General features: G+C 51.7%; 2 protein-coding genes across 3 annotated transcripts in view; one reads left to right on the plus strand and one right to left on the minus strand.

The window, feature by feature from the left end:
- HSPA12B (heat shock protein family A (Hsp70) member 12B) overlaps positions 1 to 5,555 on the plus strand; it is a 43,531-nt gene extending 37,976 nt beyond the window's left edge. The window contains exons 10-13 of the mRNA XM_020795216.3: positions 489 to 593; positions 2,646 to 2,904; positions 3,649 to 3,752; positions 4,577 to 5,555. Coding sequence (XP_020650875.2) covers positions 489 to 593; positions 2,646 to 2,904; positions 3,649 to 3,752; positions 4,577 to 5,220 — 1,112 coding nt within the window. The 3' untranslated portion in view covers positions 5,221 to 5,555. The remainder of the gene's footprint in view (positions 1 to 488; positions 594 to 2,645; positions 2,905 to 3,648; positions 3,753 to 4,576) is intronic.
- A 3,381-nt stretch (positions 5,556 to 8,936) lies between these two features.
- ADISSP (adipose secreted signaling protein) overlaps positions 8,937 to 16,965 on the minus strand; it is an 86,403-nt gene continuing 78,374 nt past the window's right edge. For both annotated transcript variants that reach the window (XM_020795219.3, XM_020795220.3), the window contains exons 5-6: positions 14,271 to 14,393; positions 8,937 to 12,072 (exon numbers count right to left, since the gene is read on the minus strand). In XM_020795219.3, coding sequence (XP_020650878.1) covers positions 11,972 to 12,072; positions 14,271 to 14,393 — 224 coding nt within the window. In that variant the 3' untranslated portion in view covers positions 8,937 to 11,971. The remainder of the gene's footprint in view (positions 12,073 to 14,270; positions 14,394 to 16,965) is intronic.

The raw sequence follows: 16,965 nt of genomic DNA on the forward strand, positions 1-16,965 counted from the left end.
CGACACCCTTTTGGGGGACCCAAAATCCGTTTTTTTTCCAGGGCTGTCTCCCTCTCCTTCCTGGTAGGTTTGGCCTGCAAAGAAGGCAGATGATGGGAAAGGAAGACTTTAACATGTTCCTTCTGCTCCATATATGGAATTCGTTCACCGCCCGCCCACCCCCAAAGCCTGGAAGCTGAATTTTGCCCCATGGCATTGGTGGGGTATCTATCCTGGGGGGGGGACAGGAAAAGGCTTAACCCTTCCAGCCCTCATCATTTTTTTGGGGGGGAAGACATTCTTGGTGCTAAAGATGCGACAAGGGCAGGCTAAATCGCTGGCCCCTGGCTGTCCTTCAGTGACACCCAAAATGTGCAGCTTGCTTTCCATGGGAAACCAGGGCAACACCCTTTGGGTCGGGCCCCTCGTGTCATGTTTGGGTGCAGTGGCCATCCGGTGTCCCTCGTTTTTAAGCACGGTTCTGTTGTCTCCTGCCTTCGGCTCCGCAGGCGACCGCTACATCGTGGCCGACTGTGGAGGAGGGACCGTGGATCTCACCGTGCACCAGATTGAGCAGCCCCAGGGGACCCTCAAGGAACTCTACAAAGCATCAGGTGAGACCCCCACCCCACCCCGACCCCTGCGCGCTGCTGAAGTCCCAGCTTCCTGCTGCTTCTTCCATTCTGGAGGCTGGCCAGTTCGAGAGTGACCATCCCTCCTGCACTGAAGACCAATACAATCTGTCCCCTGTCCAGCTCCCCGATTTTGCTGCTTTTTGGGACGGCCTCTGTGCCTCGGCCTGCTGGACAAGGGTCTCTTCAAATTGGGAGAGGCCGTGATGCATCACCTGCCTCCAGGCTGAACGCTCAGAGGTCAGGGTTTCCCATCTGTTGAGGTCCATTCCTAAGATCTTCAGATCCCGCTTGCAGATCCTGTAGGTCTGATCTTAAGCCTCTAAGAATTGGTCGGGCTTGAGGATGGTGTGGAGAGACAGAGGGAGAGAGAGGGAGAGAGAACCAGCTGGGAAACCAGCAAACAAGGATGGGTGTCATGGGGAAGGGATGGTGGCCTTTGCGGGAGCAGGGGGAAAAAAACTGGATCGGGAGGAGGCGCAAGCAGGGGACATGGGCTGTGCAGATGGCGGCTGACAGCTTGGGCCACCTTTGGGCCTTTTCAGGTGGAGTGGGATAGTTAGAAATAAGTGCAGACTCCAACTGCCATCATCCCTCGCCAGGACGGGCGGGAGTTGCAGCCCAGCCTCATGGAAGGCCACAACAACGTCCCTCCCTCGAGGACAGGGAGTTGGCATTGAAAGATGGCCCCCTTTGTAGCAGCAGCAACAGCACAAGAAGAAGAAAAAGAAGACGGCGTTGGGCGAGCTAGGTTGGCAACCCCAGACATTCACCTCTCCTCGCGTTGGGGGGGGGGGCCGAAGGGCAGAGATGGAGGTTCCTGGGCCAGTCGTCCTGATTTGCAGATTCAGGTGTCAAAGGGACCCCACCCCCCACCCCCCCGCTTCAATCCTGAAAGACCACTCAGCAGACAAACTACGGTTATCTTGCAAACTCTGAAAAGTGAGAGAAGCGCCTCGGGAGGGCTTTCATAGAATTATTAACCATTTCACACATCTAACCATGCTCTATTTGTAATACCTGTTTTCTGCCCTTAAGAGCCAGTATCTCTGAAATAATGTTACCAATCCCTTCAACTTGTGCGGTGCAGACTGCATTTCTCCAAAGCTTATCCAGTTTTGCAACTTAAAAAGAAAGGGGGAGAGGGGAAAAAAGTCAGTCCACAGAATATCCTAAGTTTTCCCTCCTCTCCACCCCCTATCAAAAATACACCTAGTTGAAAAGGAGTTCTCTGAAACCCCCCCCCCCGCCCCCCTTTCCAGCTTTCCCTCTGCCCTTGCTAGGAGCTTCATTCTCAACACTTTTTATGTTCGAGCACCATCTGGTGACAGAGGTTGAATTCGCATGCATGGCTCTAAACCGAAAGAAACCAGGAAAGTCTTTTGGATGCGGTGTTCCAGAACTGCAAACATAGTTTAAGTTGCACAACAGCTTCCAGGCACTGGCAGTACCTGCCTTCTGCAGTGTCCATACTAGGTGTCCGTTCAAACTTGCCCTACAGACCAGGAGTTTACGATCTCTTCTTTTTACGTCATACCTGTGCGACGTTCTGCTTACACTCAAAAACTCACAATCCCCATGAAAGTGTGTATTTACTGATAGCATTTGTGGATTAAGCAAATGTATTTCTTAAACAGCCTCTTGTTTCAAAGTGTGCTCCCAGTAGGAAACGCACACAGAAACAAGAGCAATAAAAACACTGTGAACTTTGTAACATCAGATACACGCAACAATAAAACTATTAAACGAACTTCCAAATGCCTGCTGGAATAAAGTGCCCTTAGAACATTTCCAAAAAGAACCTCCAGAGGGAGCGAAACATGTTTCTTGGGAAACATATTCCTAAGCTAAGGGGCCACCCTAGAAAAGGCCCTGCTTGTGGTAGGTAATCGTCTTACCGGATAGGACAATAGAAGCTAAAGGCCAGAAATACACTGGGAGATCTCTTCTGCTCGGTGCAGGGCTCCCGGGGGGGGGGCGCATGGTGTGACCCTGTCTGATGCCCTCCTCTCCCCTTCTGATGCTGTCTTCCAGGAGGGCCGTATGGGGCTGTGGGTGTAGACCTCGCCTTTGAGAAACTGCTCGGCCAGATCTTTGGTGAGGACTTCATTGCCACGTTCAAAGCCAAGCGCCCGGCGGCTTGGGTTGATCTGACCATTGCTTTTGAGGCCCGGAAGCGGACGGCTGCACCCCACCGTGCAAACCACCTGAACATCTCCCTCCCCTTCTCTTTCATTGACTTCTACCGGAAGCACCGAGGGCAGAATGTGGAGACGGCGCTCAAGCGCAGCAGGTATACTGGCAGCTTTGTCACCTGAGCTTGATATCCTTGGGCTTCGCCTTCCTCTGTGATTGCATTAACGGGTCTGTTCTATTTTATTTTTACTCAGGCAGGTTAGAGGTTTAAGCTAAATCCAGTTGTTAGTCCTAGCTAGAGTAGAGATCCTTGAATAAATGGGATTTTACTAAATGTATTTGTTTCAGGTTGATTCAACATGTCTGTGCTAAGGAGGACTACGAAATGGATTTAGCCTTAAACATGCAATAATTAAAAAAAAACCTTGAGCATTATCTGAGGAGCAACCTCTGTGTCTTCTTGATCTCCTAGGGTGCCATACCAACATGGCATTTATAATCCTGGAGCTCTCCTCTTTTTCATTGTTGAATATTTCTTTAACTGAGAAGATGATTTCTAAGATATTTTCTGATATAAACATTGCACACAATAGGTAATGCAACTGTAATAAAGCAACAGAGAGAGGGGGGGGCTAAGATTTGACGGGCCTTCATTTCCAAGTGCAAAGGCCCAGAGTATAGTTTTTCATGGGAATCAAAACAGGAGGGGATCAGCTTAAGCAGCGCCTCCCTGCCTTCCCTTTTGCCACTCACACGCGGGTGTTAAGGCATGGCTGTGTTTTAGTTACAATTTTAAAAAAATAATCACAGAACTCCAGCGGCTGTCCACATTCACAGTCTTCTCTCTCCAACCTCCACACTCCCCCCCGTGTGCCCCTCCCGCCCATCTCCATCACTCCAGCGTGAACTTGGTCAAGTGGTCCTCCCAGGGGATGCTGAGGATGTCGCCGGAGGCCATGAAGGAGCTCTTCCAGCCCACCATCAGCCAGATCATCCGCCACATTGGTGAGTCTGTCTTCAGAGTTCAGCACTCTGACCCAGAAGAGCCTCTTTGCAGGGGGTGGGGGTGGGTGGGTGTTGTTTCATCCACCCCCAAACTATGCTTTTCAGAGGAGGCAAGTCCTCTGAAAAGAACCCTTGCCATGGGGGCATGCCCTCAGCTTGGGCTAGAAAGCTGACCGTCTGCATGCAGGCCGGCCAAAAAGAGGCCAGGATTCTGTCCTGGTGCCTTTTGGATGGCTGACATGGTGGTCACAGCTCCACTTTCAGAGGAGTCACTGGCGGCTAGGTTTTCAGTCTGGTGTCTATGAAACTGGAGTTGGCAAAGACTGAATCTTGAATCTTTGCCCGTGAATCTCCCAATGGCCTCATGCAATGATGCTCAAGTTAGTAGGCAGAGAGAGAGACTCTGGTCATGTGCTCTGAATGGAGGACTTGGAACAGCGTCTAGTGTGGTTGAGAAGGCCAATTCAAGACGTCAAAATTTCCCATCTGTTGAGGTCTATTCCTAAGGCCTTCAGATCCGGCTTGCAGATCTCCTTGTATGGCAGCTGGGGTCTCCCTCTGGGACGATTTCCCTGCACTAATTGCTCAAGTTAAATGGAAGGTTTACGTCCTCCCTACAGATAAGGTTTGTTCAGAACTCCCCTATGGTGTGGGCATACCGCATAGGGAGGTTGTGATGGGGAGGAGAAGACCCGACTTTATTTCAGAGGCCATTTTTTGAGCCAGCACATGAATTTCCAACTGTGCTGCAACTTCTCTGGCCTCTCGCCCGCCCGGGTGATGCATCTCCCTCTAACTTGCTTCCCGACCCTCTTGCCCCACAGAGGACCTCATGAGGAAGCCAGAAGTTAAAGGCATCAAGTTCCTCTTCCTGGTGGGAGGATTTGCCGAGTCAGCGATGCTGCAGCACGCCGTCCAGTCCAGTTTCAGCAGCCTTTGCCGCGTCATCATCCCGCAGGACGTGGGGCTGACCATCCTGAAGGGGGCCGTGCTCTTTGGCCTTGACCCCACCATCGTCCGAGTGAGGCGCTCCCCCCTGACCTACGGGGTCGGGGTGCTGAACAGGTTTGTGGAGGGCAAACACCCGAAGGAGAAGCTCCTGGTCAAGGAAGGGAAGAACTGGTGCACAGACATCTTTGAGAAGTTTGTCTCCGTGGACCAGTCCGTGGCCTTGGGGGAGGTGGTGCAACGGAGCTACTGCCCAGCCCGGGCGGGGCAGCGCAAGATCATCATCAACATCTACTGCTGTGCCACGGATGACGTGGTCTACATCACTGATCCCGGGGTGAGGAAATGCGGCACCATCAGCCTGGACCTGGAGGAGCTGGATGCGTCCCAGTCTCCCAAAAAGGGCCGGCGAGAGATCCGGGCCAGCATGCAGTTTGGCGATACGGAGATCAAGGTGACCGCCATGGATGTCCAGACTTCAAAAACCGTGAGGGCTTCCATCGATTTCCTTTCCAACTGATGTCCTGGAAAATGGGATGACTTTCAGCTTCGGGGGGGGGGGGGGGAGAAGGAGCCGCTGAGCCCCTCCCTCTGCCCTCTTTTGCAACCCATGAGCTAAGTCAGGTTAGACATGGATAGAAATCAAAACCAGGGGCAGTGGCTAAAGACAGGCACAGATTGCACGGCCCGCCGAAGAATGAGCGAGCTGTTGGGGGACTACAATGTCCAGAATCCCCAGCCAGCACAGCTTGTGGCTTCTGGGAATTGTAGTCCCCCGCCGCCTCCCAAAAATAACATCTCGTTTAACTCTTACTTGAGCCCGTATGGCTTTTTACCGTGGCTCATTGCCACGGTGCAGCCACTCACGATACCCACCGGACCTCAGCCGACAGCTTGCCTCTCAGAACTTTAAGGAAAGGCCCAAGCGATGGTTTATGGGATTGCACAGTTCGAATCCCAACGAAGCAAAGAGAAATATTTCACGTCAGAGTTAAGGAGGCTGCAGCACGACCCGGGTGGGGGTGGGGGTGGGGGTGGGGGTGGGGGTGGGAGGGAACCATCCCAAAAGGCCTTGACGTCAGAACGCAGACGTGAATGAATTGCGGGAGGCAAGTCCTCTGAAAAGGAGCAGGGAGGTGCCGTCGTCTGAGTTGGGTGCATTTGTCCCTCAGAGCAACTCCCTCTCTTTACGCCCTGTTCCTTTTGAACTTTAAAGTAGTTTCCAGGCCCTGAAAAGGAGCAATGGCGCCCTCAAAGCGATGATCCACAGATCAAAAGAGCAACAAGGGGCTGGATCATCGAAGAGGCAACCCTAGGATCTTGTTGCCTGGCTGGCTGGTCTGGGAGTCGGCACAACTCCGCCTCTGTGGCAGGTCACCGATTTGGATTGACGTTGTGGAAATGCTCCACAATGACGGGAGAACTCCGTCGTCCCCTTCCTCAGAATTCCCTCTCCCACCTGCTTGGGATCTACTTGCAAATAAGGGATCCACTCGATCAGCTGGCTGCTCGGAAGTCACCCTCCGCCTTTCCATGAGCACAACGCAGAGACCAGGAATGGGCTCAACCAGGGGGAAGCAAGCTTGCAACAGTTGGGAAAATGTGGATGACTCTTTTACTAGCACTCCCCATGGATATCTCTCATGGTGGATTCTTGGAACTGTAGTCAAAAAAAAGAAAAAGAAAAAGAAAAAAAAGAAAAACGAGAGAGAGAGAGAACCTGCTTCACACTCCAAGACACTTTCCCTCTACCTTCTCTTGGCAAAAATGGGGCTACTGTCCACATGCAGTAGCCAAGCAGATCAGGAACAAGGAGCAGGCTTGGCCAGCCAAATCACACTAGAGGCATGGAGCCAAGGGGAGGAAAAGGAGGTGCAGGAGGCTGCCGGAACAGCTCCCGGGGTGGGATGTGGGAGTCCTTGGGCCATCCCTTGCTATAAGGCTGAGAGTCCTTAAGGGACTCTGACCCATCAGTGGAGGGGACTTCCAGAGACCACGCGGACCCTTCCAGTTGAAGCCACAGGTTCTTCCACCAAGTCAAGGGCCGGCCAGCCTGGTTTTCCTAGTCTCTAGAGCACGGATGGGAATTCACTGCAGACCAAGAGCCACCTGGAACAGGGCAGTGGAGTGAGGCGACTGTAGCGGAATAGATCTGCTCCCCACCGTCCATCACCTGCCTTTCTCCGGGAGGGGCCCCGCATCCTTCCAGCCCTATTCCTAAGGCCCAGCTCCAGAGCTTAGGCCAAGAAACTGAGTCTTGCATCCCAAGAGAGGCTTAATTTTCTGTTGGCTTTAGCCCCAATGGTACATCCTATTCCCTTGGCCAAGAGAAGGCATGGAAGAGAACCCAGGGGCCAGGAAGATGCCCATGGGGGCACACCCAGATCGGCGCAGGGACTCTCGGTCACCGAGAGCAACGTCATTCCCAAAGGACATGACTTGCGTTTCACCTGTTCACTCCGTGCTCCCACCTGGGGCCACGTTTTGTGGAGCAGGCGATGGTGTTTCCCAGCTTCTTCTGCCGAGGTGCAAAGGCAGGGTTCTTTCCCCCGGCTTATATGGCCCTGAATCGGTGGGCCACCACCACCAGTCTTGTTGGGATTAAACTGCCTTTTAGAGGGATCACTCATCCAACCAACCAACCAGAAAAGTGGTCCACCGCTGCTCCCTCTAGCCCATGAAATCTCAGTTAACACTTTCTTTATGCCCCACTTCTTCCTCCCACCAAACTGTGTTTTGGTCTCTATATCCACACCGTGATTTGATTCTGCAAATCAGTCTTCTGTGCCCTTCTTCCCTGTTCTCTCCCTGTTTGTATATAGATTTCTGGAGTTCCAAATCTTTATTTTTCTATATTTTGTGTCAGCTCTTTCTGCACATTGTTAACATGATACGTGGACTTTGTAATGCTTTTTTTTTTAGCCAATATGCTATCCACTAAAAAATAAAATAAAAATAAAACAAAATGCAGAACTGCTTGACTTCCTTTCCTGGCAGAGGAAGGATTAGACCCAGCCAAGCCACCATGTTGAAGGCCAACCAGCTCTTAACAGAGGTGGAAGGGATGCCCAAGGTCACTCTGCTCGGTGACCCCCCCAATGAAGGGAAGCCCACCACACTCCAAAGGAGCCCGTTCCGCTCTTCCATAGCATTTCTCTTCCCAGAGTCTGCTGTACCCGCAGAAGCCGCCTGGCTCTCCAGATAAAACTCAAGCCATGATGGAGCCCTCCCTGTTAAAAGGGGGCCTGTAACTCTGTGTTTGTAGGGAAGGCCGTCTCATGGGGACAACATGCCCCCACAGACCACGGTGGACATGTCTGGTCTCGCCCATTTTCGGACGCCAAGCTGGGCCAGGCCTGGTTAGTCGTTGGACGGGTGGCCACCGGGCCATTTCCTCGGCCTCTCCCAGCAGGGCGAAGGGAGGATTCTGGTTGGGGTCAGAGTGGACAAGACTGGCCTAGATGAACTCCTAAGCGCTTGACTCCAGAGAAAGGGTCTTCATAAATTCCTAGAACAGTGGCTTGGGTCTCTTGCTATGAAGCCAGAAGCTGGGTGCTTGATTCCCCGCTGGGTCTCCATAATAATATGCTTATTGGGGGGAGGGGGAAGGCACACAGGTGGACTCAGAAGGTGTAATCTCCTTTGTGAGAGGTTTTAAACCGGAGGCCAGGTGGTGCCACTGCGAAGGGATGCTTCAGCTGCGCATTCCCTGCTTCGGCAGACAGTCTGACCAGATGACCCTTGAGGGTCCCTTCCCGTTTGATAAGTTCTATGAATGATTTTGCTGGCCAGGAAGGGAGTCCCAAGGAGGAGCTTGCTGGTGGCTCCTGTGCTAGCCGGCCAATCCCATTTGACACAGAGAGAGAGAGAGAAGTGGTGGAGAAGGTGCCTTTTTCAGCCCCACAGCAAAAGTGAGCAAAGAAGGCCAGTAGCCACAGGACTCAACCAGTAAGTAGAAGCTTCCTCCAGATGCTCAGAACTGCCTCTAGGGGGCAGCACAGGAGCTCATATGATGGTGGACGCTTGTAACTCAAGAGGCCATGAACACATTATGGGCGTCCATCAGCCCTGCAGCTTTACCCCTGCCCTCCAGGAAGTTACTTTTGTGCACTACAACTCCCAGAACCCCCAACCCAAATCCCAAGGCCATGTTGGGTAGGAAGTGAGAAGAGGAGAGGCGGGCTCCCCAAACGGCCCGGCGGACGCACCAAATCGACACAGAAAAGCTGAGCAGCCTTTTTTTTCCCCAACTGGAATTTATTGATTCCCTCATTTGCTTTAAAAAACAAAAACAAAAAAACAAACCCAAACACAGCTTCTTTTAAGATAGACATAAACATATATGTACATATATCTCTCTCTGTAGATGGGTCTGTGGTTATATAGAGGCACATAAAAACATTGGTTTCATTCGTAAGTCGATCCCGTTCCTGATCTGTGTTCCATGAGTATTTTTTTAAAAAAATCAACAGACAAGAGCAATAAAAAGAGAGAAAACAGGCAGCCTTTGAGACCTCAGGGTGGCTTCTGGGTGTGTGTGTGTGTGAGGGAGCAACCTCGGGCTTTGTGCATCAAACTCTTCAGCACTAACATGTCCATCTTCTCCTTGGTCAACATCAAGGAGGGACTGAGATACCCTCCCGGGGGGGGGGCAGATCTCAAGGGGCTGGATTTGGGGGGGGGGTTCCTGCCTCGAGCAGGGGTTTGGACCCGGAGGACTGCAGAGCCCCCCCTCCTTCCCAATCCATGATTCTAGGACTCCATGGAAGCGACTCTCGGCTCTGCCGTGGCGCGAGAGAAGAGGCCACGCTCCTGGCTCTGAGTCCTCTAAACGGCCACCCCACCCCAATGCCAGCGACTGGTCCATCTGGCATGGCATCATCATGGTGCCCCAAGGGCCTCTTAAGACTGAAAAATCTAGTCCAGCGTGCTGGCAGCCATCCACAAGAGAGAGACCATCATCCTTTCACTGAACTCCCAGTTCTGACAAATCCCAGCAGGACTAGCAGAAACGTTCTGGGAACGGTAGTCCCCAAAAGTAACTTTTCCAGGCTCTGCTTGTAACTTGAGGCCTGGCCTCCTGGGATGGGCCGACGAGGTGGCGAAACAGTCAGCAAGGCCACTGCGTAGAGTCGGGGGAACACCCGTGTGTGTGTGTGCGTGTGTGTGTTAAAATGTTGTCGGGACATGTTGTGAAGTCACAAGCTGTCTTCTAATCACCCTAATGGGGCTTTATCAGTTGCACACACACACACCCAGTGAGTTTCCACAGCTGAGTGGAGATTTGATGGTCTTAATCCGTCGCTCGATCCACTACACCACCCTGGGTATCCCATTAAAAGGTACCTGCTCATAAAATAAAACAAAACTTAACAGAAAGTTTAAAAAAAGGGGGATTAACCAGGATTAATAACCCATGCTGGCCCATTCTCCATGGGAATTGTGTGTAAGCATGTAGAAAATAAAAGTTTCTCTCTCTCTCTCTCTCGCTCTCTCGCTCTCTCGCTCTCTCTCTCTCTCTTTCTCTCTCTCTCACTCTCTCTCTCTCTCTCTCTCACACACACACACACACACACACACACACACACACACACACACACACACACACACACACACACACACACACACACACACACACCTGCTAGACCCAAAGTGATAAAGGGCCCGCCTTTCCTCTTATTCTGAAAAGTAGGTAAGCCAGGTATTAAGTCAATCCACGGAGCAAAGCGACCGACTGCATGTTTTGGATTTCGGCCAACTGAGGAACTGAGGGTCTAAGTCTTAACGATGGGAATGCTTTTTTTTTTTAAAAAAAAAAGAAAAATAATAACAATTACATTAAATGGCAGCAGCAAGAAGAAAAGCAGCAATAACTATTTCCTAACCCAAAGGGAATTTTTAAAGACACCGTATGGCGTGCAACACGAGAGCTCACCCACCCGTCTCTTAGAAGGCAGCGGAGGTTTCGTCTTCCCCAGGAAAACCCCTCCCAGGCTTCCCTAAGGTGTCGTTTTGGACGGGGGGGGGGGAACGTTGCAGGTTGAAGCATCCTGGGGGCAAAGAAGGATTGCCAGAATCGTTTCCGCGAAGACCGCGATCCTCACGGATCGGGAAGAACTTCTGCAAAACCGCAGCTTCAACCCTGAGCACACTCCAGTTCCGATGGGAAAGCCAGAGGAGGGGGGACAGAAGACAGAAGAAACTCCCCACCCCCATCATGGACCGAGTGACCATGTAAAAACGGCTCCATAATCACCCACCTATTGACAGGGGCTACACGCTAATCCTAGCTCACCATCTAGAAGAGCCTCCCCTAACCCAGTGGCCTCCGGGCACGTTAGAGGACTACCTTCTGTCCTCCTCATCGTCCGGAACAGCCACTGGCCCTGCTGGCTCGGGTTGATGGGATTTGTAGTCCCAACCCATCTAGAGGCCATCAGGTTTCACCAAAGCTGGTTAACAGCAACATTACAACCCAATAGTTTGCTCTTACGAGCAGGTGGATCAATACGGATTGCTTTGCCTTGGATCAGCCTTTTAACGCTCAATGGCCTTTTCTGATCAAGGACGGCTGGCTCTTTGCAGGCAGTGGCCTCCAGCGACCAGACCTTCACAACTTAACGGCTGATCTGCTCTGCAAAAAAAAAAAAGAGCTGAAATGTGAATGTCTTTTTTTTTTCTTTCTTTACAAACTTCAGAGCAGTTCTTCCTTGCCGGTCAAACTCCGAACAACAGGGAAGACGACAGCCAAGGTAGAGAAACCCTCGCCTCGGCATCATTTCATCTTCCTTACAAACACCAGCTGCGAAAACTTTACGCAGACAATCGAACTGCATGAAACCAGAGGAAAACACGCAACTGAACTCAAGGAATAATTATGCTCCCCTGTGTCGTAGTCGCCGACAAAGCCCGTCACACGGACTGCTTCTCAAGCTTGATGAGATAATGGGAAGCTAGACTTTTTCCCACAACACCTTAAATTCTGTGGTTCTTGCCGTTGTGGGCAGTGAGCGGGGAGGGGGGGCAGGAATCAAGCTTGCGTAGCACCCAGCCCCACAAGAACGAGCGCCACGCGGGCGCCACAAAACAAGCGCGCTCTGCATACGGCAGCCAGTGAAGACTTGAGATGGAGGGTTTTCTCTCTCTCTCTCTCTCTGTTTTTTTTTTAATTTCAAGCTTAACCGGGAAAATAGATGTATATATTTGTATATGTATATAAAACCCTCGAAAGGCACCAAGGTTTGCCGAGCACGCAGAGGGCTTCACCTCCACTAGTCAAAACCCTGCCATTCACTTTGCTCCGAGTCGTACTCCAGTTCTGCACCCACGCATTTCACACCCTCCAGCAACATTGGCGTGCCGTGGTGGCGGTCTGCAAGACAAGAAGAGCATATGAGAGCTGTCATTAGCATTAGGATACATACCCAGCCTTTTCACTAAGATAGGGCTCAAGGCAGCTTATAAAGTTCTTAAAAGAAATACAGATAAACCAACATTTAGGTAAAAGCTTAATGAAGTCATATAACCCTGCCTTTCTGTAACAATCAAAGTACATTCAAAACCATTAAAGTGGCAAAGGACACACGTTTAAAACGGTACAGCAGGGGCAGATTAGGCATCCTTCCGTCTCGAGACGATGATCACGTGCTCTGTATGGAGGACTTGGAACAGCGTCTAGTGTGACTGAGAAGGCGAATTTGAGAATGACCATCCCTTCCACACAGAGGACAAATACAGTCTGTTCCATGTCCAGTCCCTGATTTTGCTAGTTTCGGGACTGCCTCTTTGCCTCGGCCTGCTGGACAAGGGTCTCTTCAAATTGGGAGAGGCCGTGATGCACCACCTGCCTCCAGGCTGAACGCTAGGAGGTCAAGGTTTCCCATCTGTTGAGGTCCATTCCTAAGGCCTTCAGATCCCGCTTGCAGATCTCCTTGTATCGCAGCTGCGGTCTCCCTCTGGGGCGCTTTCCCTGCACTCATTCTCCATACAGATCTTTGGGAATCCGATCATCAGCCATTCTCATGACGTGCCCAAGCCAATGTAGACGTTGCTGTTTCAGTAATGTATACATGCTAACAATTCCAGCTCGTTCTAGGACTACGTACTCTATTTGGAACTTTGTCCTGCCAGGACAGCAGGGGGAGGTCAAGCACGATAACAGGAGTCTTTAAAAAGATATGGTTTTATTTGCTTCTTTAAAGTACAGTAGTCAGAGCGGAAACTGGCGGCAACACCACCATTCATCCTCCCCTGCTCCATTTTATCCTCTCTCCTGGAGGAAAAGTCCATCGCCGGTTACCAGCCATGATGGGGAGGTATCGTCTCCAAGCTTCGAAGGAAGGGACCTCCAAAGGGCAGAGGCAGGGGAAGAGGGGGATCAGGAGACAAGTCTCTCGTCATCTCTCGTGGGCTCCTCAAGGCCTCGGGTGGGGGCCACAGGGAGATCCAGGGAGCTGGACGAGAGGAGCCCCTGGCCGGATCCAGCACAGGGCTCCTCTTAGGTTCTTAGACTCCCCCCCCCCCCCCGTAATGGCCATCTTCCAGATGGGTCTCACATCAGCTCCTTCCAGCCCAGCCTACGTGGCCGTTAGCCTTTCCGGCAAAGGGGGCGATGGGGTTTGTTAACTCCAGACAGACAGAGGGGGGCTGGTTGGAGCTGCCGCCGCCTGGGAGGCTGTGATTATGACATTTATTAATGGCCCCAGCCAGGAACTCTGCTTTGCAATTTCCTTTATTCTTTGATTGCACACCTTTGCCACACCCCTGGCTTCTCTCCCAATCGTGGCCTTGATCTTCCAAGGGCAGCCTTTGGCCTGCTTATCGCAGTTGCCTTTTCGCTCCAGCTCATTAACCCCAGAGATGCTTCCCTGAGGCGTCCGGGCCCCTGGGTTTAATTTCCTGGCTACCAAAGACCTTTCACAAAAGCCGGATATTAATTCAGGCACAGACGCAAACTGCGAGACTCAGAGGCCCGGGGTGGCTGCAAGGTGTGTGGCGTGGGGCCTGGCTGACGAGGGGATTGAAACGTGCCTGGAAACGGCACAGAAGGGACAGGGCAGAATCCTACAAGGGAAGTGGCCCAAACCCAAAGAGGCAGGAGCAAAGAAGCAAAGGGGCGACTAAGGGGCACCGTTCGGGGCAAGAAAGCGAAGGGGCTTTCCTGGAGGAGGGGGTAGGCAAAGCATCCAGGACGCAAGGGCTCCATGGGCACCCCTGGACAATCTGGCAGCTGAACCCGCCCGCTCCCTCCCTGCAAGTGGTCCTCTCTGGTTTCAAAATAGGCTCTCCTTGGCCAATACGGGGCGAAAAGGTTCCAAACGCTGCATACACATTTTAGAAGAAGAGGGACGCAGGAGGAGGAACTAGAAAAGATCGCTCCACCCAAGAGAAGGGACAGGAAGGGATAAAGGAGAAAAACCTGGTTGGGCCCGAGCCGCGGGTCTCCCCCCACGATGGCTCCTTGTCTCGTCAGCCACCTCCACCTGCTAGCAGCGTTCTCCGGGGTGGGGTGGGGGCTTTCCAGGACCTCCCCAGCCTCTGAAACACCAACAGAGGAAGCAAGGCTCTTACCCATCACCCGGGCTTGGACGACAACCTTGATGGAAGCGCCGGCACTGGATTCGCTGCAAAGAACCATCTCCTCGTGCAAGACCCCCTCCTTGTGGGCCGTGTACTCACACTTGATGCTGTAACCTAGACCCGAGAGAGAGAGAGAGAGAGAGAGAGAGAGAGAGAGAGAGAGAGAGAGAGAGAGAGAGAGAGAGAGAGTCAAACCAGGTGTGAGGCCAAGCAGAGCTCTCTCCAAGGGTGAAAGATCTCGAGTTTCGGCAGCACGTGCTCTTCTTCATTTCTGGAAGCTCATCCAAGGGGATGCATTTTCCTTCCAGGCAGGCGTGCACGGGGGGGGGGGGGATGGACTCCCGCTATCCCTACACAGCCACGCAAGTGGGGAAGGACCATGAGACATCACGTTGGGCTCAAAGGGAATAGAAATGTGCGTTCCGTCGGAGGTGGAGAACCAGAGGATTTACAGCAAGCAGGAAGGAAGCCATTCCCGTCCATCCAAAGGGTGTCGCTCTCGGAGGCCCCAGGTCCACACGGGCCCACGTCAGACCCATCGCCCGGCCCAGCACACTCCCCAAATATTTTTCTTTTTTACAGGTGGAAAGAAGGAAAGAAAAAAAAGAAGGAAGGAGTCCATTGACATCAGGGGACAAAACAAGTTTGTTTGTTTGTTTGTTTGTTCAAATTATGGGGAGAAGCCATACCAGGCCCACTCAAAATTGTCTTCCTCGCCTCCTGAAGGGAACAAGGAGACTCTGAACCAATTAAACAGCATTAAAATCAAACAAACCAACAAAAAATTTGGGAGGCAGATTTGGGTGCTATCAGGATATTGGGTGCAAATTTTCCCAACTCTGCTTTTCTCTAATTCATTCACCTGGGAGACACCCTATGGCTGAAACTCTATGGGCGAACTATTGGATAAAAACAGCACCATAAAACCCATAGAAATCACGAAGCAAGTGTATGCTGAAAATAATATATGTATATATTTAAAAGCCCACTGTTCTGCAGCAGCGTTGTTATCCCGCAAGAACCCAGGGCTACAGCGGCTGAGATAAGGAATAGGCAGCAACTGAAGGAGGTCCACTGAACCAGTGGAGATTGGGTGAGTCAACAACCCCTCTGTAAGTTCCATTGATTCAATGGGCCTACTCTAGTCACAACTTACTACTGGATTTCAGCCATGATTGGTTGCAATGGTCACCGTTCTTAACCGTTTTGTTAAAAAGAAGGAAGAGATACATACACTGGGTGGGGAGAGAGACGTAGGTAAGTACGAGGGAAGGCAGGTGGTGGACGGTAGCCGTGGCAAGCTTCAGAACCTGGGGATCTTTTGTCAACCTTACGTGGGCAACGTCTGTCCCTTGCGGCCAGGGTCCTGCTCCAAATGGTAACCATTCTCTTTTTGATTCTCCTGCTTACTGGATGTTCTCCCAAACTAAGGAAAACTTCCTTGCAGTTGCTTATTCGAGAGACTAGTCTCTCCAGGAGCACAACCTTCCTCTTCTAAATAAGCCCTGCTGAACCAAATTCCACTACATAACCCATGAGGCTTGACAGAACAGGGAGGATGGTCTACTTGGAATTTACGAGAGAGGAAGAGCTGAGGAAGGTTTCAGCTTTCCCAACCAGGTGTCCCCCAGACGTGACTGAATACATCTCACATCATCCCCAGCCACCCAACGGTCACACTGCCTGCGGGTTACGGGTCCCTGTCGTGAGATCATTCTGAAGGGTGCCAGGTTAACACGGTTCCAATGCTGTTCCTTCCCTGCCATCAAAGGCAACCGTCTGCTCATAAAACACAAGGTCAGATACAAGCTGCATGCGTGGTGGGGAAAATGGAAGCGGATAGTAGGGTGATGAGATGCCACTGCAAGATGCGGGCCCCCTGATCAATCATCCCACTGTGGGGGCCGTAAGAGGCCTTGAGGCCTCTCGCTCTCTTGAAACAGCTCCCCAAAGCCCCAGGCAGAGAGAGAGAGAGAGAGAGAGAGAGAGAGGCCGGGGATCCTTCCCTGAGCTGGCAAGGAAGGGTCTTCGGAGGACAGCCGTCCTTCTCCGGCTTTTGCAAACGAGGCACGTCGAAAACAGACATGGCACAGCTGCTCGATTCCTGAATTTTGGGGCTGTCGACGGGTGACTTTCAAGCAGGCTGAAAAAGATGATGCCTCATCACCACCGCCAGTCATCAGCCTCCCCTCTGTCCAGAGTGGTTGAGGTGAGGAAAAGTGGGATGGCCGAGAAAGAAACACAGACCAGTTGCTGGAAATCCAGAGATTGCAATAAATAAATGAATGAATGAATGAATGAATGAATGAATGAATGAATGAATGAATGAATGAATGAATGAATGAATGAATGAATGAATGAATGAATGAATGAATGAATGAATGAATGAATGGCAGACAGACATGAGGAATGCTCACTGAAGGTCTCATTCCTTATTGACACAGGCCGTCTTAACACAAGGAGAAACCTTGACAAGGAAATCTTCGGCTCCCCATGTGATTCCTTGCATTCCCCCATGAGACAAAGAGAAGCTTTCTTCCCATCGGGATCTGGGCAAAATGCCTCTGCCCAAAGCTTGCGCCCCTTCCTTCGGAAAAGGTCCAGCCTTCGGACACTCGAGGGAATAGAAGGATTTATCGATCGTTCCAGAAGACGCTGCCTGCTCCGCCCGCCCACCGGCTTCTCC

Source organism: Pogona vitticeps, chromosome 5, assembly GCF_051106095.1.
Source record: "Pogona vitticeps strain Pit_001003342236 chromosome 5, PviZW2.1, whole genome shotgun sequence".
In the NCBI taxonomy this organism is placed as follows: Eukaryota; Metazoa; Chordata; class Lepidosauria; order Squamata; family Agamidae; genus Pogona; species Pogona vitticeps.